The sequence below is a fragment of the Vicugna pacos genome, chromosome 1, assembly GCF_048564905.1.
Source record: "Vicugna pacos chromosome 1, VicPac4, whole genome shotgun sequence".
Classification (NCBI taxonomy): domain Eukaryota; kingdom Metazoa; phylum Chordata; class Mammalia; order Artiodactyla; family Camelidae; genus Vicugna; species Vicugna pacos.
This window is the reverse complement of record NC_132987.1, coordinates 122,097,973-122,121,704: the sequence shown is the minus strand read 5'-3', so window position 1 is coordinate 122,121,704 and position 23,732 is coordinate 122,097,973. Positions and strand designations below refer to the sequence as shown.

At 49.7% G+C, this 23,732-nt stretch overlaps 1 protein-coding gene and 1 long non-coding RNA gene across 5 annotated transcripts; both read left to right on the top strand.

Annotated features, from left to right (window-relative positions):
• The first annotated feature begins 332 nt into the window (after window positions 1-332).
• On the top strand, window positions 333-13,311 carry U2AF1 (U2 small nuclear RNA auxiliary factor 1). Of its 2 annotated transcripts, none has more exons than XM_072969831.1 (8): window positions 333-579; window positions 4,024-4,111; window positions 7,420-7,486; window positions 10,889-10,938; window positions 11,070-11,168; window positions 11,682-11,815; window positions 11,904-11,996; window positions 13,032-13,311. In XM_072969831.1, the coding sequence occupies exons 1-8, from the start codon at window positions 536-538 to the stop codon at window positions 13,171-13,173; spliced, it is 717 nt and encodes a 238-aa protein (XP_072825932.1). In that variant the 5' UTR covers window positions 333-535; the 3' UTR covers window positions 13,174-13,311. The 2 variants fall into 2 exon arrangements, with proteins under 2 accessions (XP_072825932.1, XP_072825933.1); XM_072969832.1 differs by lacking the exon at window positions 7,420-7,486 and adding an exon at window positions 6,544-6,610 and having other exon boundaries at window positions 440-579.
• Window positions 13,312-15,917: 2,606 nt separating this feature from the next.
• Window positions 15,918-19,883, top strand: LOC140686102 (uncharacterized). Of its 3 annotated transcripts, XR_012059624.1 has the most exons (5): window positions 15,918-16,683; window positions 17,045-17,158; window positions 17,741-17,866; window positions 18,089-18,190; window positions 19,046-19,883. It is a non-coding gene; the product is annotated as an uncharacterized lncRNA (long non-coding RNA). The 3 variants fall into 3 exon arrangements; XR_012059605.1 differs by lacking the exon at window positions 17,741-17,866; XR_012059614.1 differs by having other exon boundaries at window positions 17,741-18,190.
• The last annotated feature ends 3,849 nt before the right edge of the window (window positions 19,884-23,732 follow it).

Here is a 23,732-nt window from a genome sequence, read left to right as displayed (position 1 = left end):
GGGCTTTCCCGGGACCCGGGGCGCCCCGACTCCGTTCCCTGCCTACGGCGCCGCTGGAGATGGGGGTCTCCCCGGGGGAAGGGTTCGGAGGGCGGTGGGGGTCCCACAGGGAAAGTGCGGGGAGGGCGCGCCCCGGCCTCAGCCCCCGAGACTGCGTGGAGAAGCCCCTCGCCCGCGGCCTCCTCCTCCCCGACCGCCCTTTGCGCGCTCGGCTTCTCAGGGCACTGGGGGTGCCGGCGGGAACCGTGGGCCTCAGCCCCAGCCCCGGGCTCGCGGAGCCCGGAGGGCGGGCGCGGGGCAGGCGAGCGCCGGGTGGGGTTGCCGGCGGGCGGCGCGCGGGCTCCCGGCTGAGAGGGCGGCGCCTCCCGCGCGCGCCAAGCCCCGCCTACGCGCAGGCAGCGCCTCTCCCGATTGGGCAGCGCCTCCACGTCGTCGGGGCGGGGCGAGCGTCGTCGCGTCCAGGTGACGTCTCCCGCGGGCGTCGGGCGGGGTCGTCGGCGTCGGCAGCAGTGTCGGCGGTGGCGGCCGGTGGGAAATGGCGGAGTACTTGGCCTCCATCTTCGGCACCGAGAAAGACAAGTGAGTGAGAGCCGGACGCCGGGGATCCCGGCCGGGGAGACGGGCGGTGTGCGCGTGGGCTCGGCAGCGTGGTCCCGGCGGCGGCTGGAGGCCCGGCGGGCCGGCGGGGGAGGGGCGCAGCGGGCCTTCCGGCCTCGGGAGCAGCGCGCCGCCGCCTCGTGCGCCGGGGCGGGCGGGCAACAGGGCCCGGGCGGGCTGCGGGCTTCCGCTCGGGCGGCGCGGCCTCTCCGGCCTGGCCCCTCGGCGGCCCGCCTGCTGGCGCCCCGGGCCGCCGGCTCTCGGGAGCCGTCTCGAGTTGTGCTGAAGTTGTCAACGTTAACAGTTCCCCCAACTTTCAGCTTTTAAGGTCGAGTCCGGGCAAGCTGTGGTGCAGATCTCGCCCGTGGTACATCGTTAGGTAACTTAGGGTCCTAACTGCTGGGGGCTTTATCCGCGTAACGAGACTTTTGCGTGTTTGAGCGATGATCGGGCGGGTCCTAAGGACATTTGATGTAAAAAAGTATTATGGAGATTACGGCTTAACTAACCATAAAAGACATAGTCTGCTTTTAAAATACTTTAAGATGCGGCTTAAATATAAGAACAAGGTTCTCTTTTCTCTCTCTCTTTGAGGTTGCGTTCCTTCCCTAGCCAGTTGTTAGGTTAAAAGTAAAAAGTGTAGTTTTGACTTTGCCACGTATTAATTTCCAGTGCATTCACCGAAGTTTAGACTAAAGGGGATGTTTTTCAACACTTTGGAGGATAATTCTTACTTCGAAAACTTGAAGATTAAGTGCTTAGCTTAATCTATTCTTTGAATAAGTGGTTACCATCGGGATTTTTCAGGGCTGTACAAGGCTTATGTGAATGTTTTTAGTGATAAACTCCTAAGATTGCTATAGATAATGTTTTAATACCACTTTATCGAACACTATTTAAATTGTTTGTTTTCCAGGGTGCAGTCTATCTTGTAAAATGTCTGCTTTTGCACATGCTAGGATCATCTGTGTTGTTTAGAAGACAGGTTCATGTTTTTTCCTAGCAAAATTCACAAGACAGAATCGTCAGTCATACTCATTCCAGAATCATTTATGGGGTGTCAACCTGAGACCAAATCTGGAGACTCAGAGGTGGAGAACATTTATTTGGATCTTGTTCTCAAGGAACTCAAAGAGAGAGGGGTGCTTGTTGCATAAAGGGTAACTAAAGTAAAATGCACCTAAACGTGTTAAGTGATGTGGAAGAGGTGTGTGCTCCGAATGATGTGGCTCACAGAGGAGGCAGCTAGGGGAACATGATCGGGAATGAATTGGCCACCTCTGGAATTGACTGGAAAAAGAGGCTTCTCCCAGTTTGCTGAAGGATGTGCCATGTTAATTTCACTCTAGCAGATACTAGTAAGGGCCATGACTCCTGTTCATGCAGATTTTTCCCCCTTGTTCTTGTAAAAAGCTGCATAATGTGGTGTCTTCACTATTTCTTACTCTACAAAACTCTTAGTTGAGAGATTTATTCCAATAACATTTTTTATATTCCTGCTGTAAATAACCACATTTCAGTCTATTGGAGCTGTATTGTAAAAGTCATGGCTGCAGTTCTGCAAAGTTGATCATTTAATCCAGGTTTCTTGTTTCAGGGAGACTTGGTGGGGTTTTAATTTCCAGGAAACATCTCAACTCCTAAAAACTAAAGATGAGGATTCCCACTAACTTTTTTTTTTTCATTTAAGCTAAAAGTAAAATGTAGGTCTCTACCAATTAAAAATATTTAGCTAATTACACATGTGAAGTTATGGACATTATCTAAATGTAAGCATGGATTAGCCTCTATTATCTTCTCTGTGATAGTAAATTATGTCTTTTTCATCTTTTTCTTTTATTTCAGTAGGTTAGTAAGCAGAGCGCTAGGACACTTCCGGCTGATACACTGTGTCACTGTTAGGAATTAACTGCGCATCCTGAAATGAAAGTCATCTCTGGAAGTACAGAGACAAGGATCATTTTAATTACGTGTGATAGTTGGGTATTAATTGTTGAGACAGAAGTTTTGTCCATTCTGAGATGTTCTTAAAACAAGCTCTTCATTTTGGAGTGACTTATGGGAGACGCAGTGTTAATGCTCAAGTTAAATAATCTCGAGTAAGAGCAGACTTGTAAGATAATTTGGCAGATACTGTAGTGATCGTTTTCTCCCCTGATAAATTCAGATTTTTCCATCTTTACTTCCATCTAATAATAAATCAGTGGCTAGTTGATCTTCATAATCCATCAGATTTCATCGAGGTCCTTTGATCTCAATTGTGGATTGGCTATCTCATGGCGCTTGCTAGAAACTGAATCTACAGGGTAACTTTCCCGCCTCACGCCTGAATTTGGACACCTCCCAGGCCTGCTAAGCCCCCCTGCGTTGCTGTCATGCTGGCTGGGTTGCTGCTTTTGATTTTATCAGGATCATCCAAGTATTGGGCATAATAAGGGAGGGCTTCCAAGTGGGGACAGAGGTGGCCTCGTTAGCCCTGTAAGTAGAGCGGACTCCCTAAGAGTTTGTTTTCAGTGTATTGAAGCAGATGGAATTGTTTACTTCAGACCTGCTTCTGGAAATTTTTTATTGGTTTGGTGTCTTGGATGAGAGAACCTGACTTTGTGTTTTATGTAGATGATGATGATTGCATTTAATGAGCACTGTGTAATGAGCACACAGACGGTATATCTGATTCTGGTTCTCGGAACAATGCCAGGTTGGCATTTTCCTCAGTCTTCAGATGGTTCTTGAGACCCGCACTGTTGGGGAAACTGGCTCAGGCCCGGACAGGCAGCAGCAGAGTCAGATCTTGACCCCTCACTGCCCTGTGTGGATGTCCTCCAGAGAATTTTATCGTGGGAGACTAGAGAACAGATAGGTTTTAAGTTAAATATAGTTTTAGACTAATCTCATATTCAACTTAAGAGAAAACAGTAGAGCCGAGAAGTGCAGTTGACCCTGGAGCAGCACGGGGCTAGCGCGCCGCCCCCTACACGGCCAGTGGTGCGGGCCAAGTGCGTGGCCGTCAGCCCTGCCTGTCTGCTGCTCTGAATCAGGTTCATCCACCCACCCATGGGCCGCGTAGTACTGCAGTATTTAGTAAGTGGAAAAAACCCAAGTATAAGTGGACCCATGTAGTCCAAACCTTTGCTTTTCGCAGGTCAGCTGTGTTTGGCAGTGGAGGGGATTGGGGTGAGGAGGACTCGAGTTAGAAGAGAGTGCTCTTCGTCGAAAGGCTGCGTGTTTGTAGAGGAGCTAACTGACACTGAGTAGTCCCAGAATACTACCAGGAAGGGGCAGACACTGCGACCAGTGAACACAGCTGGCCTGTGTGTGTGCGAGGCGGAGGGAGAGTAGTTTGATAGCATGTCTCACGTTGATGATGCGTTTCCATCTGTTTGGTATCTTCCCAGAGAAACAATCAGCTCCTATTTTCCTTCACAGAGTCAACTGCTCATTTTATTTCAAGATCGGAGCGTGTCGCCATGGAGACAGATGCTCTCGGCTGCACAACAAACCGACCTTTAGCCAGGTTTGTTTTTCCTTTTTTTCCCCCTGTTTTTATGTAAATTGTCAAAAACTTCATGTACTTTACAGAGGCAGTTAATAATTTTCATGTTAAGCAGGTCATTTTTTTCCTTCTAGTTTTCCATTTGTGTTCATAAGTGTTTTGTTTAAATGAGAATGAGGCAGGTGACCCACCTCTAGTGGAAGGTCTGAGAGCATCACCCCTATTTTTATCATTAGAGAAACTTTTTAAAAAGAATCTTTACACGTTGGCGTGTTAGCTGTGACTGGCTTTCACTGCCAAGCCACCCTCCCTGCCTCTGACAGACGTAGGTGGGGAGGACAGCCCGGCCAGCACTGACTTAGCCTCTTTCAGGCCCTGGCGGATGCGGCGCGCTTCCTGCCTGGTGCTCTCGCCAGCCGTGGGGGTGTCCGGAGCCACCTCAGCAGAGGTGCTGCGTGGTTGTTAGCAGAGCCGTGGTGCTGTGCGTGCAGGGGCTCTGGTGCTCCTGGGCGTGTCCCCTTAGATCCAAGTCAAGGGAACACCAAGTTGTGTCATGTCAGAGAAATACGGAAAAATGAAACTTAACATTGGAACGTGGGCGTTTATCTTCAGTTATTCGTGGTCAGTCTATTCAGTTAATCGAGAGATGCCTGTTACCTTGGGCTTGCCTCTGCTGTGAGTCCAGACCAATCAAAACTTGTGATTTTTGGTAGTTATTTTTGGTTAATTGAAGAAAACACAAGGGTTTGCACCCTGCAAGTGAATCAAAGGGAGAAAGCACCTCTAAGAGGAACGGAAAACTTCTGCCCGCGTTTGCTTGGCCACTTGGAATGTGAAAACATCGAACCCCCGTCCTTGCCGGACTGGAGGGCCCTGGGGCCTCTCAGCGCCCCTGGAGTCTGCCGGGCTCTGCCTGTGAGCGCACGGTGTTTATCCACGTTTTGAACCTCTAACAGTGTTTTCCTGTAAGTATTTAGGAAAATCAGCCAATTGGTGTAAGAAAGAGACAGTGTTTCCTAATTTATTAGCTTTGAACGCGTCTCTTTCAAAATTCAGAATATTGGAGAATTTGCTTTACGCTTTCTGTTGTATTTCTTTTTCAAGTGCCTCAATTTATGAACTGAATCTCACCCACTAGGCAAGTGGCCACGATTCCATTTAAAATTTAGCTCGATTGTACGTGTTAACTTGAGCCTCTTGTCTTATTGATTTGGTTGGTTTTGGGTGATCCTGACCACCCTGGTTCTAATGGAACTGCACTGCTCTCTTTAAGTGAAGTTTCCCTCATTACACAGATGGCCCAAGTGAGACCTCAGATTAGCTTCCTGTTGAGTAACTGGGCTCAGGATAGCTTTCCACCAGAGTCGTCATGCTCGCGGGGTCCGGTTCTGAGTGGGAGGTGTCTGAGGCCCGAGATAAGCTGGCTCTGGGCAGCACTCAGTGGCTTGGGCAGAAGGCCAGGCCCTGGGGGGGGAGTCTGGTTAGGGGTGTGCTGTCTGGCTGTTGGGCGTCCTCCCAAGTGGGTTTCCCAGAGCAGACCTTTGAGGGGGCTCTCACAGCCACTCCCCTTGAGAACGCAGCTAGAGGTAGAACTGGCTGGGTCTGTAAAACCACTTACAAGACTGCCGTGGACACGTGTTGGGACTAAGTGTTTTCCTAAATTATGCAGCTTATTGATTCAGCTTGTAAATCTCTAGCATAATTCAGTGTGGGTTTCTTTTTAAGCTTACAGTGATGTGGACATTAGGATTCATGTAATATACTAGCCTACTAACTTAAACATGGTTTGTTTTTTCAGACAACTTGATTTTAAGAAGAACGGTACAATGTAAGGTTTCAAGTCTGCCTGATCCAGTTTAAAGCACAAGGGCTAAAAGGATTTTTTTTCCCTTAAAAGAAGGATCGGAAAAGAGCAAATGTTTTAAGCTATTGTATTATGTAAACAGAGATCCCACCAAGAAAATGTAAATGTGATAGGTGTCCATGACAGTTAGGAAACCCATTCGGTGTCCTGTTTCCTACGAGACCAAGAGAGCTTGATGGACTGCATATAGCTGAGTTATGCATTTGGTTTAAAAAAATAATTTCTTATGGGGAATATGATTATAATGTGACTTTTTTTGACCTCTTAGTGTCTGCTAGCTTGAAGTAAAAGAAAATGTTAGCGTTCTCTTGTTTACCTTGCCTTAAAACACTTCAATAACGTGGGACTACTACTCAAAGTAACAGTCACAGTTTCTTCTTGGTTGCTGGCTGACTTGACCCAAGTCACTGCTCAAACTCTGTTTTCATAATATGATGGTTTGGGTGTGTTCTTCAGAAGACAAGTGTCTGACTTGCAGGAAACAAACAGCAAGCGTTGAGCCATTTGCAAACAAGTTGTCTCTTTGCAATTGTCTAATATATGCACAGCAGCCAGTAGAATTCCCCTTTTTATTTTTTTTTCCCCGCAGACCATCTTGATTCAAAACATCTATCGTAATCCCCAAAACAGTGCACAGACGGCTGACGGCTCACACTGTAAGTCCCACAGTTGGAGAAATTTTTTTAAAACAATGGTGTTAAAGAGCCCACTCTTAATTGAGACAAATAATGTTGGCTTCTGAGCTGCTGACATAGAGCTGTTGCAAACAGGACAAGGTGATGGAAGTCCGTGGTGCGCACAGCAAGAACTTGATACTTGGCCACGTTCAGCAGGCTGTCTGGGGAAGGTCATGGCCCGGCCTCTTCCCTTGATTGACGTTGCTTAACAAGAGGGGTCCGTCCCTGTGACATCTGAACGTCACCAGCCAATCATTGGTCTTTGCAGTGACTGAACCCCTGGCAATTATTAAGTTCTTCCTGTAAAATCAAAAATCTTAGGAATGCTTAGGAATCAGTAAGGTAAGTTGCCCAGTAAGTGTGGGTTTTATTTCACCATTACGATTTTTCCTCTAGGAAGTGGAGATTTCATGATATGTAATAGTTGTATTTCTCTAATCAGTTTACACAGGCACTTTTCTTTCTCATGTGTTCATTAAAAGTTCTCTGCAACAAGAGTATTTTGGTAGTAGCCTGCCAAGTTGTGTGCAGCCTTAACTGGATTGGAACTTGGAGAATTGTTACAGTCTGTGGCAGAAATACAGTATTAGCATATCATGGGATCTCTTCCATCGCAGTGTTAGGGTGCTCCAAGACAGCCATCAACTAAGAAACGTCTCTGCTTCCAAAGAAAATAACTTGCTCTTTTTTCAGCACTGAGTCTTGACTGAAGCGATCTTCGCAGGAGACCGGTTAAGTGTTTACATTTAATTTTCCATAATATAAAGTTGTTGCGTTTTGTATTTCAGACCATTGCCCTCTTGAACATTTACCGTAACCCTCAAAACTCTTCCCAGTCTGCTGACGGTTTGCGCTGTAAGTTCATACAAGTTCCTTCCCTGGTTCCCTGGGCTTGCGTGTCAGAGCTCAGTGTCAACTCCATCTGGTCTGCGCTGTAGTGTGAAGGACCACCTTCCATTAGAGGTGTCGAGAGCTTTGTCCCACTGACCCCGTGGAAGCCTCTGTTTGCTATTTGAACCCACTTACTTAGGAAGGAAGAAAGGGACTGGAGAGGGCATCCTCGACAAGAGCTTGGAGCTGCTGCCCTCCCTGCCCTTGGCTGTCATCAGGGAGAACGTGGCGGCTTAAACGTGTGGTCACATTCTTCCCCCATAAGAGTGAACGTTCTCTGACTTACAGAAAAATTGCTCTGAAATTATTTTTCAGATTTTATTTCTTACTAAACTTTTTTTGCCCCTGAGACTCCATTTTGTAGATCATGCTTTTCATTGTGAGAGCACTGCTCTGAGAGTGTTTCCCAAATGAGGGCCCCACAAGGGGCACTGACCCCAAGTTTCCCTTCACCACCAGCCCTGTGCTGACTCATTTTTCACCAACATACTTGAGGTGTCTAGCTCCAACGTCAGGAGTTAGTTTACTGCATTTGGAAAATAAAGGATGCTCGGTCGGGAATAGGTCTAAACCGGGCGTCCAGTAGACACTGCCGGTTTCTTGCCACGTTGGGAAACACTCGTTTTGAGTTATGGGTATTGTATTTCCCGAGGGGTAGCATTTAGAGAACAGGGTAAATATTGCTGTTGTTGGAAAGTTAAAGAAACTAAAACTTCAGGCTTATAACTCTTAAGCTGCAGAAGAAATTTAATCACCTGTGGATAAATTGAAATGAGCATCCTGGACTCATCTTAAAATCAAGAATCAAGGGGTCCAAACCAAAAGGTAGACGTTTCTCATTCACCAGTCTGTTTTAAAGCTGTGAAAAACATAGACCACAAAATAATACCATAAGGTACCCATGGGTGGCCCCAGACCTGAGTCAGACACGCCCTTGGCCTGGAGCCCCTCAGACTGTAGGTGACCTGGTCCCAGCAGCCGCTACCCACTCAGGCTGGCCCCGCGCTGGGAGGCCTCCGGGTTGTGCGCCTGTGCGCAGGCGGTGCCGTGTCTGCGGGGAGAGGCATGTACAGTCTCCCTGCCAAGACGCTCAGTGGTTTTGATGCTGATACTGACCTGATAGAGAATTAACTTCTTTCCCTGAATCTGATGGTAGCAGGATTTATTTGGTAGCCCTTGGTTTAAAATGCCTGGTTTTTGTTTGGTTTGGTTTTTTTAAAGAAATAAGAGCAATAGGTGGAGGAAACTGTTTTCTCTGTGGACTTACTAAACGATTTTTGTAACAGCCCTACCCTGGGGAAAAAGTGAGTGAAAAGTAGATGGCTGAGTGGCAGCAGTTAATCAGTCTTTGCCCTGGCGGTTTTCCTGGGGCTGCGCACATGCTTTATTGACAGAAGAATGTTGTATTTATTTTTTTGTGTCTATATATGTGATTCACAGCACTCTTGTTTTGCGTATGCTACAAAATAGAAGTTTAGCTGTGCTAAATATTACAGTTCTGGGGTCCAGATTGTATAAATTAAGTGAAATTCTGATGCTACAATTTAGGAAGAATGTCAGTTTAAGTTGATAAACTTAAACTATTTGGCAGCAGGCCAGATAGAATGCCAGCCAGCGAGTTTCCTCAGTTTCCTAAAGTTACTGGCTCTTTTTAAAATTCCCTTTTATCTGTAGGAAAGTCAGCTTTCTACTCTTGGATTAAACTTACATGTACAGAACCCTAGTTTAAGAACATTTCTGTAAGAAAACTGGGTATTTTTGAATTGTATTTAAAATATATTAAGTCCTGTAAATGTTTCAGTTGATCAGTTTTTTAATTGCTCATCTCTGCCTTTCACATCATTTTGATTGACTCAGAAAATTAAACAGAGTACAGAAGATAAAATATGCCCATTGTCAAGTGTTTTCAAATAGGAACTTTGCGTGAGTTATTGAAATACAGTACTCTGCTATATAGTAACAGAACAGAAGTGCCATGAATACAGACAGCATTTTAACAGTCACCAAAACTTACTCTCAATGTTGCTAAAACTTTGAGCGTGTAGATATTTTTGTCTTCTCGTTTTTTCTGATGTGGAGAAGGAAGTTAGTTTTAAATATTAAACTCTGCCCTTTGGAATGGGCTCCTCTTGACTAGCTTCTCTGTTGTTTGGAACTTGATTTCCCCTCAGGAAAGGAGGTACGTTCATGATAGCTTTAAACTGGGATGCGCTGTCAGGAGTAGCCGATGCTGCCTGATGCATTCAATACGTTGTGTGTTCTCAAGCAGGCGGGGTTCCTGGAAATCCAAAAATAACTAAAATACAGGGACATCTCCCTCCCCATGACTAGAAAGGGAACTCAAATCATTGTCAGAATCAAAAGATTGAAGTTACTAGTTCTTACCCGTAAAAGTAAAAAGGTTTTCAAGAGAGCCAGGGAGCTTCTCCGAGGCAGCACAGAGTGGAGAGGGCCCACAGCCAGGGCCCGGGCAGGGCGCCCGGAGGAGGCCACCAGTCCAGGAGGGCGGCCCAGCCTTCAAGCCACTCCCTGGCCTGGCTGTTTGGAACGCCCACTTACGACATGCCAGCTTTGTGCTTTCTCCGATTTGGGCGCGGAGAACTTTATGGGGTTTGAATGGTCACATTTGGTAGAATGATGATGAGGATAGAATGTAAATTTGCAAAGTCTATCCGCACAGTGGGCGTGGTTTCACTTAGTGCCTGTGGATTATAAAGAATAAACTTGATGAAAATAGTTTGAAATACAAAATGATGCTTTCTTCAACAAAGCATTATAACTCTCCCTTTATGCAAAAGAGGGCCTTCAGAGGACTGTCATTGAACAATTATCTTACTGAGTCTTTATTTTCAGTCATTGGGTTTTAATCGCATCAGAAACAATCATGTAACATTCTGTGTGGCTGATAATTGGTAAAAGAAATTAGTCAGGAATCATACGTTTTTGATCACTTACCCTGGTTTCAGCTTTCATTCTAGTCAATTGAAAGGTGAAAAATCAGTGTGATTACTTAGCCTCTACTTTAAATCTAAAGAGGAAGAAATCTTCATTTAAAATCTCCTTGAGAGTCAGCTTTTCCTCAGACTTTCTGAAAATGATGGCCCTTTGATGCTGATTAAAACCTGTTGTGATTTCAGTATTTTAATGGCCAGATTGAGACTGTCATAAGGGGCATTTAGAAACCTCAGCACACGTTGAAATTGTCACACGTAGCCGTGTCACGCAGTGTCGTCAGTGCTCCGCTGGGGCAGCCCTCGTTCTCTCTCTAGACAATCTCATGTGTGTCACTGTAGCAGTTTGAGTTTAAGCTCGAGAGCCCCAGGCCGCAGTCCCCGCTCTGACCAGCAAGATCTCTGTTGTCTGCAGGTGCCGTGAGCGACGTGGAGATGCAGGAGCACTATGATGAGTTCTTTGAGGTGAGCTGCTGGCTGCCCTCCTTTGCTAGGAGGGATTGGAGCTTTTCCCCCTTGATGAAGATGGTTACCCGTGTTCTATTCAGTTGCTCTCCTCTGTACTGTGGCCCTTAAACCCGTGTCCTCCCCGACAGGAGGTTTTCACGGAGATGGAGGAGAAGTACGGGGAGGTGGAGGAGATGAACGTCTGTGACAACCTTGGAGACCACCTCGTGGGGAATGTGTACGTCAAGGTAGGACTGAGGCGGCTCGTGGCATCCGTTTCCCTGCTGGCCAGGGGTCAGGAGTGAGGGGCGCCTGCCCCTGGGGCTGCCTGGCGGCCAGGTGGCGCTCATGCTGGCTGGTGGACTCCGCTGCGCTGGCTCAACCCTCCGTCAGCGGCCTGGGGATGCCGCACCCCAGCCGTCTGTATCTCGGGCTGTTGGACCAGGGAGAGGAAGCTGCTTATGTGTTTGGTTTCTTTTTCCCTTTTTTTAAAATAAAACTTTCACCACCTGCACAAATCGCTACGTTTGTTCTCTTAACCAATTGAATTTGAAAACCAAGATGGCATATTTGGTGTGATTTGGGCCCACTGCAAAGTTGAGCGATCGTGAGTAAAGAAGTGTCTGCTTCTTCAATTGACCTGTAGCATTGTTCCTCTTAATCGCTTGCCCTGAGGAGCACATGATGTGTATTTGAATTGGTCATCAAGAACACTTCTGACCGAAGCGCAGGTGGCAAGTGTTTCTGTCTTGTCTTTTCAGTTTCGCCGTGAAGAGGATGCGGAAAAGGCCGTGATTGACTTGAACAACCGCTGGTTTAACGGGCAGCCCATCCACGCCGAGCTCTCCCCCGTGACCGACTTCAGAGAAGCCTGCTGCCGGCAGTACGAGATGGGGTAGGTGTGGGGCAGCCCTCACGGCCGCGCCTGGGAAGGTTGGGGGAGCGTGTGCGCGCACGGGGTGACCCTCTGGCTCTCCCTGCAGAGAGTGCACGCGAGGAGGCTTCTGCAACTTCATGCATCTGAAGCCCATTTCTCGGGAGCTGCGGCGGGAGTTGTACGGGCGCCGTCGCAAGAAGTGAGTATTTAAGTGTGTCCGTGACTCTGTGTGTGTGTGTGTGTAAGTGTAACCAGAATAGTATTTTCAAGGTGAAGGTTGGCCTGGTGCATTTCTCTTCTTTAAAAGGCACTGCTTAGAATGTAGCAAGTATTTGAGAATGTGGAAGTGTACACTGGAAGCACATTCCATGCACACACACCTTCTCAAGTAGACCAGACCCTAGTAGCTGAGGGAGCCGTTAAGCAGGTCACCATTAAGATTCGGGTTTATTTACACAATGTGTGTCCTCAGATGGATATCCAGGCTTCACGGGCCGCATATTTCCATTGGGGTTTCTTGGTTTTTACAGGTTGGGCAGGTTTCTTTGTGGGGGTAGGGGCACTGCCCTGTGAACCACCAACAGTCAGGTTAGTGGTCTGGGTGCTTCAGTGTGGGTGGTCACGTCACAGAGCAGAGCAAACACCAAGATGTCAGCGTAGGGAGTCACTTGCCCACTCAGTTGAGTCGTGACCCCAGAGGGGCTGTCATTCCCTCTCCCGTTAAGCATGCATTTGGCAGTGCAGACGCTGTTGGTGATTGTTTAGTTGTCCACAAAAAGCAGCACAGAAGGGCCTGCTCTCCCCACCCCCACGGCGTGCCTGGCAGACACCGCAGCTGAGCTCAGTGTAGCTGGGGGGGGCGGCGGCGGGGGCAGCAGCTCGGTTCTGGGGCCCTGAGGCCGGGGTCAGGGGTGGGGTGAGGGGTGTGCAGGTCCAGTTCAGTCTCGATCCTGATCCCCTCGGTCATGGGAGTTGGCGCCACAGAAGAAGAAACAGAAGATGTCCTCCTCCTCCATTCCAAGATGCCTCTTTTTATCCCTGACGCTCGAGCATCTGGAATCAGTCGGGCACATCTGACAGCTTCAGCTTGTGCCTTAATTGGCAGCATCTCCCTTTTTCACTGGTGTCATCAGTTCGATGAGCTGTATTATTTATTTGAAAGTGTCACCAGTGTGATCTCATGCCACACGTGTTGGCTCGGAAGCCATGGTCTGCTTCTCGCCCTTGGTTGCAGGCATAGGTCAAGGTCCCGGTCCCGGGAGCGTCGCTCTCGGTCGAGAGACCGTGGTCGAGGCGGCGGCGGCGGCGGCGGCGGCGGGGGACGGGAGCGCGACAGGAGGCGGTCGAGAGATCGGGAGAGATCGGGGCGGTTCTGAGCCATGCCGTTTTTACGTATGTCTGCTAGAAAGTGTTGTAGTCGATTGACCAAACCAGTTCATAATGGGAATTTTTTTTAAAAAACAACAAAAAAAAACAAAGATGGGTTTCTGAATAAAATTTGTAGTGATACAGTGTTCTCGTGTACCTTATTTCTGCGGAAAGCGTTTGCTTGGAGTCTTCCTTCCCAGAGCTGCACGGCACCGGTCCTCGCGGTGAGGCTCTAGTCCGTCACGTGCGGTGCAAATGCACCGCGTCGGGGGGAGAATGCCTGCCAGTTACGGGGAGAGCGGTGTGAGGAAAAGTCCAGTCTGGTTTTCTGTGTATAAACAAGTAATCCAGTGTTCGTCTTCTGAAGCTGCCGCATGGACCGGGGTAGAAGCTGCGGGCTGTGCTGGCATTCACAGAGAGGCCAGTCTTTTGATACAGCGCAGGCGTGGACCTGCCAGTGTTAGGTTTCTCATCCATGAGGTCTCTGGTTTTGCTCCTGGAACCCAAGTGGCTCATGAAACAGGAGCGTGTTCAAGCTGCTCTCCTGTCCTTCTCCATTAACTGGTTGCTGTGTCACAAACCATGAAGACGACAGCAGACACAGGAATGTGTGCAAATCTGCCTCCACAAAACCTTGCTGTCTGGTGTCACCTTCCCAAACCGTCTTCATCATGGCGGCCCGGGGCAGTGTGCTGGCGGTGACTTGTGGCCACCACGGCTGCGCCTTGGCTGGGAACAGTTTCTTGTAAGAGGAAGTCTTAGCCAAAGGCAGACCAACACGTGGTCCCAGGTGACCATCACACGACACTGCTGGCATCTGGTTTCGTCACAGCATCTCCAGAGGGAGCTGCCCACTCGCTGCCCTGGTCAGCGCCGCTCGGTCTCCCGTCACCAGTGCTGGGAGCTCGGGGAGTCATGTTCGAGCCTGTTCAACCCGAACTGCACACCTGGTGAGTGGGAGGAAGTGGTACGTATTTGACAAGTCTGTTTCATAAAAGTCAGTTTTTATTTGATAGAACTATAAAAAGTGATTCTAGTGATTGAACTATTAGTTTTGTTCAGGTTTGATGTTGAAATTTTTATATATTTTTTGCAATAGTAGGCAGGTGATTTTAGATAAATTAATGCCACTTTGAGTTGGTGATCTACGAGGTTTTGTTTAAATCGTCTCATTTTCCATACTCCCAAAAAAGTGCCAACACTTCAGATTTTCTACTTAAGTTTGGTCAGAGTTGAGTCACTTCCACTGCATCTGAAGGTGGGAGTGTGGCAAAAATGTGTATTTCTTAACTTTGATTAGAATCACCTATTGTGAACGTCTGTTTAAAACGTAACGGAAAATCCCATCAAAAGTGTCTTGAAAACATTGCCACCGAAGTAAGAAAGAGGAGGTTACCAAGTGTAGGAGAAGGAGTCCCGCCACACCTCAGCGCAGGCCCGGAGTGGGAGGCTGCCGGGGGCAGTTTGTGCCCAGAGGTGCCCCTGGGGCTGCTGCTGGCTCGGACGTGCTCGGACCCCAGTCGGCAAAGAGCAGCTCAGGAGATGAGCCGTGCAGCCCGTGGTCCCGAAAGAAAAGCCACTTGAAATCATTGCAATGTGTAGTGCATTCAGGCCCAAATATCACTGTCTCTTTTCCTGTTATGTGATGTACTTTAAGACTAAAGCCAAGTGGAGAAGAGCTGCTGAAAAAGTCTTTTAAGTGAGGTGCCGACACATTTCATTCAACAGTTGGGTTGAATTATTTCAGTTAGCTCTCTAGACTTTGGCTTGTGACACAGGTGTAACAGGCTTGCCCTGTGCCTGTGCATAGAATAGATAAAACTCGTTTTAAATATTTCAAACGTTAATGACAGGTCACCCGTGCCATGTGAGTTGGAGGAAATTTGCTTCGAGTGAAATCGTATTGGAGAAAAGGTTACTGATGTGGTCTCCGCGGTTCCCGAGCTCAGTGGTCATCACTTCCCCGCTTCTCAGTTCAGGAGTCCTGATTTACCGAAAGGGGATAAAACGGCAAATGATTTCTTTAAAAAAAAAAATCTGTTCAAAGCACAGAGAACACTAGTATTATAAATGCGCTCCTGGAGCCTTTGTGATGGGAAGTCAGGCGGGTCTTGGCAGTTAGAATGTCACATGGGACCCGCGTGGGACTGACATAATAAGGCGGCGCTTTGTTTTGTCCACTGGTTCCCAGATGTGGGCATTTTCACGGGCCATGAAAATTTCCCCAAAGAAACAATCCCAGTGGTCAGCATGGGGTTCTCAACTTCTGATCTGCCCGAGTGGGACTTTGTAAATGGCTCCCATCAAATTTCACCCATCATTTCATGAAAAAACTTTTTTTTTTTAATGATGAAGAGTTTTAAACATACTCAAAGTAGAGAAATTGTGATGAAGCCCCTGGTGCATACCTCTTGTGCACTTGGGTTGCCCCGGCCACCTAAGGGCCTTCCCACACTGCCACCTCAGGAGAGCACAGCCCCCGAGCAAGCTTAGCCCTGAGCAAGCCCACGGTGCCTTCCTTTTCGGATCTCCTTGGTCCCGGGGTTTGGCAGCACCGTCCGTCAGGCATGTGTTGTATGCCAAAAGTGAGCAAGACAGAATACATGCCTAGTTGGCACTTAGAACATTCTGGCTGGCGTTTCAGGGCAAAACTAAGCCAGGCTCCCCCCTGGGGAGGCGGTCAGGGCAGAAGGAGGCAGCCAGCAGCCTGGGCGCTCCAGGAGCTCAGGTCCAGACAAGCACGCGGGGAGAGGGCTGGGGCCCGTCCAGGGGAGCAGGGGTTCGGCTCTGAAGGCTTTGAAAGTGGCCACTCAAACTTGCCTGGGAGGTTGAAGTGTCCTTGCCAATCCAGACACCGGCTTGGCCGTGGAACGAAGCAGGAAGAACAGGGACCTTGCTGGAGCAAGCAGGCTTTCCATCCCAGTTAATCCGCATAGCCTGAGGAGCAGGAGGGAGCGGGTCCGGGGAACACTGAGTGTGTTGGTCAGGCTGCCCCGGAGCGAGTTTCAGCAACAGCGATGGAAGGTGTTTGGCTGTGTTGACCCGAACCAAATAGACTGCAGTTACTTCTCCAGCAAAGACGGGTTTGTTCAGGATCAGCAGAGAACTGCAGTTCGGCCCTGCCACCGTGGTGAGCCCCTAGGCCCCTGTGTACGTCCCCACAGGGCCACCTGACTGAATCGGGGCCCAGCTGCCTGCTCGTCTCACCCCGCACAGGTTTGCACAGCAAACCTCTGGACCTCACGCTGACAGGAAAGACACTTCCCCCGAGACACCCGGCATCTCCCGTCTCATCGACCCAAATTGGTGCCGCTTGTCTCTCCCATCGGGAGATGGACAGCTTCCAAATTCTTCATATGAAGTGAGTATGAGCCTGATAAAGCCCCACAGAAACAGGACACACACACACACACCCAGAAGACTGCAGGGGAGCCTCAGCCCTGAACGTGGATGCCAAAGTCCAAACTTCAATATTAGCAGACAGAATACAGCGGCCTGTCAAGATAAATAAGCCAGAGGTAAGTGGGGTTTATTCTGGGGCTTTTACAGACACTTCGTCTGTCCTGCCGAAGCCTTCTCAGGAGACCCCCGGTCCTGTTTGTGTCCTCTCTGTCAGCCAGCTCCGGGGCTGTCATGTTTCTAAAAAGGAGCGGCGTGGTGTGACCACACGATACCTAGAGGCCCGTCGGGCCGCGCACGCCCCCGGAGGGCTGGCCCGCGCCCGGCTGGCCCTCCCGGCCGCTGCTCCCGGCCCCTCCTGGAGGGGGCCGCCGTCTCAGTATTTGCGGCCACCGGCTTGCTTCGCTTTGGTTGTATTATCTTAGTCTCCACAGAGGCCTCACCAAGCACTGCAGCTTTGCCTGCTTTTGAATTTCATAGAAACCAAGACACCACGTGTCTTCTCTCCTTGCTTTGGCTCAGCTCGTCTGCAGCTCTCCGTGTGTTGTTGGACGCAGCTGACGGGAAATTTGCAGCTGGAGGCATGTGGACGTGGTGAGAAAGGGATCGAGTAGCTCATGTGTGTTCCCAGTGCAGCTGACCGGCTGGGGGAGGGGTCAGTGGGGACAAACTCCCTGAGGCAAGAATGAGCTTGGACGGGCGTGATCAGGACAGGCTGGCACCGGGCTGTGCTATGGAAACACGTAACCCTCATTTCCCACTCGCCCCACATGTCCATCCGGGGCCGGCTGCTGCCACTGCCATCGCTGCCCTCTTCACTCAGGGCGGCCGCTGGGGCTGGTGGGCAGCACCCTCCTCCCTGGATGGAGCCCTGCCGGCCAGCCCACCGGCGCAGAGAGCAGCTCCCTGCTGGCTCTCCAAGCGTCTGGTCAGAATGAGGCACAAATTTCCTTCCACACCGTCGGTCGGAGCTAGTCACACGGCCGCGGAAGGGCTGCGCACAGAGGGAGCCAGAGGGAGGGTTCCTGGGACACTGTGTGGCAATGGCGTCTTCCATTGCACATTCAAGGCACAACACGCCGGGAGGCGAGTCAGGGTGACATCTCACAGGGCCTCTTGGGCTGGGGGAGGACCTGCAATGGGAGGGTGCTATGTTCTGCTTTGTATTTTTTAAAGGGTCTCTCACTGCACGGTGGCGAGGAGGCTGACCACAGCAGGAGTGCAGGAGGGGCCAAGGTGGAAGCTACCACTCTGGTCCCAGCGGGAGGGGAGGGCAGCTTGGACCTCGAAGGCGGGGGCAAGGTGGTGGAGTCTGGGATGGGCGGTCTCTGGTCCCTTTGTGGTCTGGCTCTTCTGGGGGTGGTGCAGTGATGGGACCCTGGCTTCACCCCACACATCCTCCACAGAGGGCTACGGTCAGTGTCATTTCACACTATGGGCGCTTTCATAATTCTGTGGAGCCCCCGTTCAAGTCTCTGTCCATCTTAAAACTGAGTCGTTTGTCTCTTTCCTGTTTATTTCTAGGGGTTCAATACACAGTCTGTTGTGGGTTGCAAACATCTACCCTGGTCCCTGACTTCCTTTTCCCTCTCAGTGCTGTGTTTTGATGAGCACCTGTCTTCAGACGTAAGTGGTCCAGTTCAGCAATATTTCTTTCCTGGACAGCGCTTTCTGGGCCCTGGTCAAGGCGTCTTTGCCACCCGAGTTCCTGCTGATCCTCTGGCTTTACTGCAAGCTTATTGTGGGCTAGGACTCCTCTCCCGTTGTTCTGTGTGTGTGGTGTGAGGCTGATGATTTTCCAGCAGCCTTTATTGTGGGAAAAAACCACAGCCTTCCCCTGCGGAGCTGAGTCAGGTGAGCACTCGTGTAGACGGGGCCATTTCCAGGTTCTCTTCCATCCCGCAACAGTCACACCTCCTTGCGCCCCACATGCTCGGAATGAACCAGGGACAGCGGAATGCGCTGGTGGGTGAGAGGGGTTCCCCGTTAGCTCCGTGGGCTCTGACCTCAGTAGGTCTTTTTTTTTTCTTTATCAACTTTATTACCGATAAAGCTGAATGAAGAGGAATTTGGGTTTTAAGGCCCATAGAACTTGTCATGCCGCCCCCATCCGTTTGACGCTGGGGCAGCCCACCCGAGGGACAGATCGCACGGCCTCCGGGATGCGGCCTCCTGCCGGCCGGAGGAGGGGAGAGGGAAAAGCCAGTCCCCAGGTGCACACCTTTTAAACTGATCAGTGTCCTGCAGGTGGGCAATACGGACAGTCAAGGCCTTCCGCTGAGCAGACACCCCACCCTCCTCTCCCAGGAAAGAGGGACACACGGGGAAGGGGGAGCTGCACCGTAGTGGGACACGCAATACTGGAGGGCCCCCCACTGGAGTTCCTCAGCGTTCTCTCCCAGCCCACTGGGCAGAAGCTCACTGGGGGTCTGGAGTGCTGGGGAAGGGACATTCCCTAAGGCTGCCCTCCCTCGTGCACAGGCCAGCACCCCACCCGCCTCTCTTGTTCCACGGATGGACGGTGCCTTCGCTCCAAGAACGTTCTGAACAGGTGAGAACGAGAACCCTGCAGTAATCAGCTCAAGGGCTGCCCTGAGGCCAAGGCTGAAACTTCACCCTCCGTCCACCCGCCTCCCCTGAGCTCAGTCCCACTGTCCAGGGAGGCGCCCCTGCAGCTGTGCAAGAGATCAGATGAGAACAAAGCCAGCAGCTGGAGACGGCAGAACCGGAAAGCTGGGACCCTCCTCCCATGTCCAGCCCTAAGAGAGGACACGTCCAAAGCTGAAATCACCTGCCCCTCTAAAGTCCAAAGACGTTGTGGCTCAAGATCTCTTCCTCCCTCCTTGTCTTATGCAATGGAAGCTTCTCTACCAATCAGTACTGAGGCCACCAGGTGGCCTTCTTCCCTTGCACCTGTCCCAGGAGCAGCAGGACGGGCCTGAGAACACGGCCACGGCAAGTCCACGTGGCCCGTCTGGATAGGTCCCTGCCCAGGTGCGTCAGAGCAGCTCCCAGCCCTGGTGGCGGGTTCCTGGTGGCTGGATGGCTCACGCAGATGGCACAGAATGGCTCTTGGGGGGACCTACCATTCCCCTCCCTGGGACTTAGAGCACAGGAGCTCTCACTCCCAAAACAGGGCCCCTGTCTCAGGACAGACTGCAGCCATTTGCTCAGAGGATGCCAGGCTCGTCCAGCGAACTTGGCTCATTCACAGTGGGAGCTTCCTTGGGGAGTATGTTCAAACTTCCACAGCAGAGTGTTAAACTCAGAAAATCTCCACCTGCACCTGGTGGACAAATATCCAGACACCTGCTTCAAATCTCAGGGTTTTTTTTTTTTCTTAACAAATTGAGTCAAATAAAATTGCCATATTTTAAAAATGGTCACACATGAGCAATTTCATGCGATTCCACCTAACATACACCAAGGTTGGGCTGACTGCTGTGGCTAGATGGGCAGGATGCTCGCTGGGGAGAAGCAGAGCCGTCGGGAGTCCAGCCGTTTGGGTGGACTCTCGGCTCTGCTCCCCATTAGCTGCAGACCTTGGGCAAGTCATTCAGCCTCTCCACGCCTCATTGTCCTCTTCTGTAAAGTGGTGGTTAAACAGCACCCACCTCCTGAGATAGTTATGAAGATTCCTTAGGTAAACAGTGCTTAGAACAGTGCTTGGCACAGGCAGGGTTAGTTGCTGTTATTAGTGGTAACACTGCTAGTAACTGAAGGCAGGATAGGGTGATGTGGAGAAGGACCCGCAGAGGAATAACTCGGACCCTAACGGGCTTGTTTTCACAAGGTGAGGACTTGACATTTACTGTAAGATGTTACTGAGTGCAAAACTGATACTCTGAAACTGACAAAACATTGCTGGGAAAAGTAGAGTAGACCAAAAGTACCCCACGTTCATGAACCAGAAGACATACTCCCCAAATCACAAGGAATGAAAGCCATAGGAATAAATCTAATCAAGGAAGAACCCCAGTGTTCTCCGTACTTGTTGCGAGTAATACATCCATCCTTCCTTCTCCTGCTCTTTGTCGACACCCACCAAGAGGTGAACCCAGTCTTCAGGTAACAGGATCCAGCTTGATTCCTGATCTGGGGCCATTTTACCATCAAAATAATGATAGTAGAAGATTATAACCTTTATAGCAAAGCAAGAAGCCATGAATTCATCTCATATAAACAAAAACATAAAACAGTGGTTTACCCCTGGCTGCTACATTGATGGGGGAATGAGGGATGACTGCTGGTGGGTACAGGATGACTTTCTGGGTGACACAGATGTTAAAATTAAATTGTGGTGATGGCTGCACAATTCTGTGAAGACTAAATGTTAGTGTTTGCATATGAAAAACCATTGGATTGTACACTTTCAATGGTAAAATGTAGGCTTTTTTAGAAAAGGATCTATGAAGCCACACTGGTTAAATAAATAAATGAGTGGAGAAGAAAAACTCTTATAGTGGAATGCCAGATAATAAATGTAGAAGGAATGACGGAATTAGAAATCCACCACTTGGCAACCATTTTAATTGAAACTGACAGAAATCATGAATGGAAGCTGCAAGCAGAGAAAAAGACGTAACAAATACCAGGATACTTGCATGATTTCGAAGCATCTCCCTTAAGATGCTTACTGATTATGAGTGAAAATGGTAACTTTACAGCAGAGAGGCAAGTGGGCCAAGCCACCCTTGCCAGAGGAGGGACACACAGATGGCAGGTGGCCCTGACGGGCACAGACACTGACTCAGCACCGCTCCTGTGGTCTCTGTGCAGAGCATGTCCCCGGGGTGGAGGCAGGCCAGCGAGGGAGCATCCTGCAAAGTCCTTGGCCCATACGCTTCAAAGATGCCAATGTCGTAATACACAGCATGGCTGAAGACTCACAGCCGCTGGGTGTGGCATGTGATCAGGGACTGGCTACGCCGAACTCGAGTGGGACTGTGGGCAAACACAGAGTGAGGCCTGCTGGTTAGATTGTAGTTTTGTATCAACATTAACTTTTTTTTTTTGGTTTGTTTTTTAAAGGTTTTTTTTTAGGGCAGTTTTAGTTTAACTTCTTGATTTTGACAGTTGGATTGTGGTTATAGAGATCAATTTTTTGGTTTTGGGAAATACACACCCAAAAAGTTGGGGGGAAGGGACATCGTGTCCCCAACTTACTCTAAAACATTCAGAAAAACCAGATAGACGATAGATAAATTGATGACAGTTAGCTTGGTATTTTATTTGTATGAGTCAGAGAGAGAGAGACAGAGACAGAGTAGCATAAAGCAAATGTAATGAAAATGTAACATTTGGGAAATGTGGATGAAGGGCTTTTGGAAATTCTTTGTGCTTTTCGTGCCACTTTCCTGACCATCTGAAATTATGTCAAAATTAAAAAGAAAATTTTAATGCTTGGCTGCCATAACAAATTGGATGTTTTATATACATGATTGTTTTAAGTTGCTGATCTCTTAATTTCAAATGCATTTAAATACCCTGCATTTGTACCCTCCTCCCCTCGCGATGACTGTTTTCGATGTCATCTTTTACATCTGTTACCGGCCAGGGTTCTTGGACTCCCTAAGCAATAGAAATCGGTAAGAGACCAGAAGAGAACTTCAAGCAAGGCTGTGTTGGGACTCAGCACGAGAGAACGAAAGCAAGTAACGATTTTCCTTGCTTGCTCCCTGAGTTGGGGGCAAGCTGGTCCCTTGCATGGGGTGAGGGTAGGGGTGAGTCCAGGGTTCGGGCTGGAGGGGTGGCTTAGGTGGTCAGCCCACCCGCTTGGTGGCGCTGTGTGCAGGGATCATGCATAGTACCCTGCTTTTGCTCCCAACACCCCGAAAGTGGCAGTTGGGTTTGGGGTCTTTTTGCACTTTGCTGTTCATAATTTACCCGCATGTTCACAGTTATTTTTAGTCCCTTAGAGTTTCTCTGTGCTCCGTTGCTGGAGGAGGCGTCTGTCCAGGCACCAGCACGGCAGCACAGGGTCCCACATCCCACGGGTAACTGCTTTCTGTGGGTACAGACGATGGTACTGCTTTTGTCCTCTACCCTCCCTGCTGGCTTTGTGGTGCAGTTTCCTACCTTTGCCTTCACTGGTGAGCTTTCTGGGTGTTTTAGAACAACACAAATTTACTGTCTCTCACAGTTCTGGAGGCCAGAAGTCCGAAATGAAGGTGCTGGCAGAGCTTGCTCCCTCTGAGGGCCCTGGGGGCTCGTCCTGCCTTTTCCAGCTGCTGCCAGTGCTCCTTGTCTTGTGACTGTGCGACTCCAGCCTCTGTCTTCACGCGGGCATGTCCTCTCCACAGGTCTGTGTCCAGAGTTCCCGCTTATGAGGGCGGCAGTCGTAATGGACTTAGAAGCCCTTTCTTTACCCAGTATGACCCGTCTCAGATCAGTTATATACTCAGAGACCCTATTTCCAAATGATCCAGGGGTCAGTGAGAGTTTAACATTAGGGAGTCAGTGAGTGTCTGGGAATTCTCATACTTTCGTGGCAGTCTGAAATTATGCCAAGATAAAATAATTCAGGGCATAATCAACACGCCCCCCAAACCCTCCAAGGGCCCCAGGTCACTGAGGCTAAAGTCTGAGTCCTGGTCTGGACCTGCAGGGCCTCAGGACCCAGCACCCCCTCCCACCCTCCTGTTCCTGCTCCAGCCACGCTGACCCTCCCTGGTTCCTCCAATGCCCTGTGCTCTGTGCTCCTTCAGGCCCCAGGCATTTGCACTGTCTTCAGCCAGGGACAACCTTCTCCAGGACAGGTGGTTCCTAAGCACTCAAGTGTCACCTGTCCAGAGAGGCTCCCTGACCACATGATGCAGGGCTCTCTCACTGCCACCTCTCTCTGTTCCTGGCTGTATCATCCTTCATATCAGTTCTCATCAGTGGAAGTTTTTTTGTGAAATTGTATCTTGTTGAGCCCCCTCCCCTAGAATGGCCACCCCACAGGGGCAGGGGCCCTGTTTGTCTGAGCTTCCTCTGTGTCCCAAGCAGTATGATGCTGGTTCTGCTGGCATGTGGCCAGGGCACTAAATAGTTGGGTGCTGGCAAGTACCTCCATCATCCACGTCTGCCCAAGCTTGGAGGCTCCGCCTTTGACTTAGTCACTGCAGTGTACAGGAGAAACTCGAGAAACTCAGGGCTCAGGGTTCTCCATTCAGCCCTGGAACCT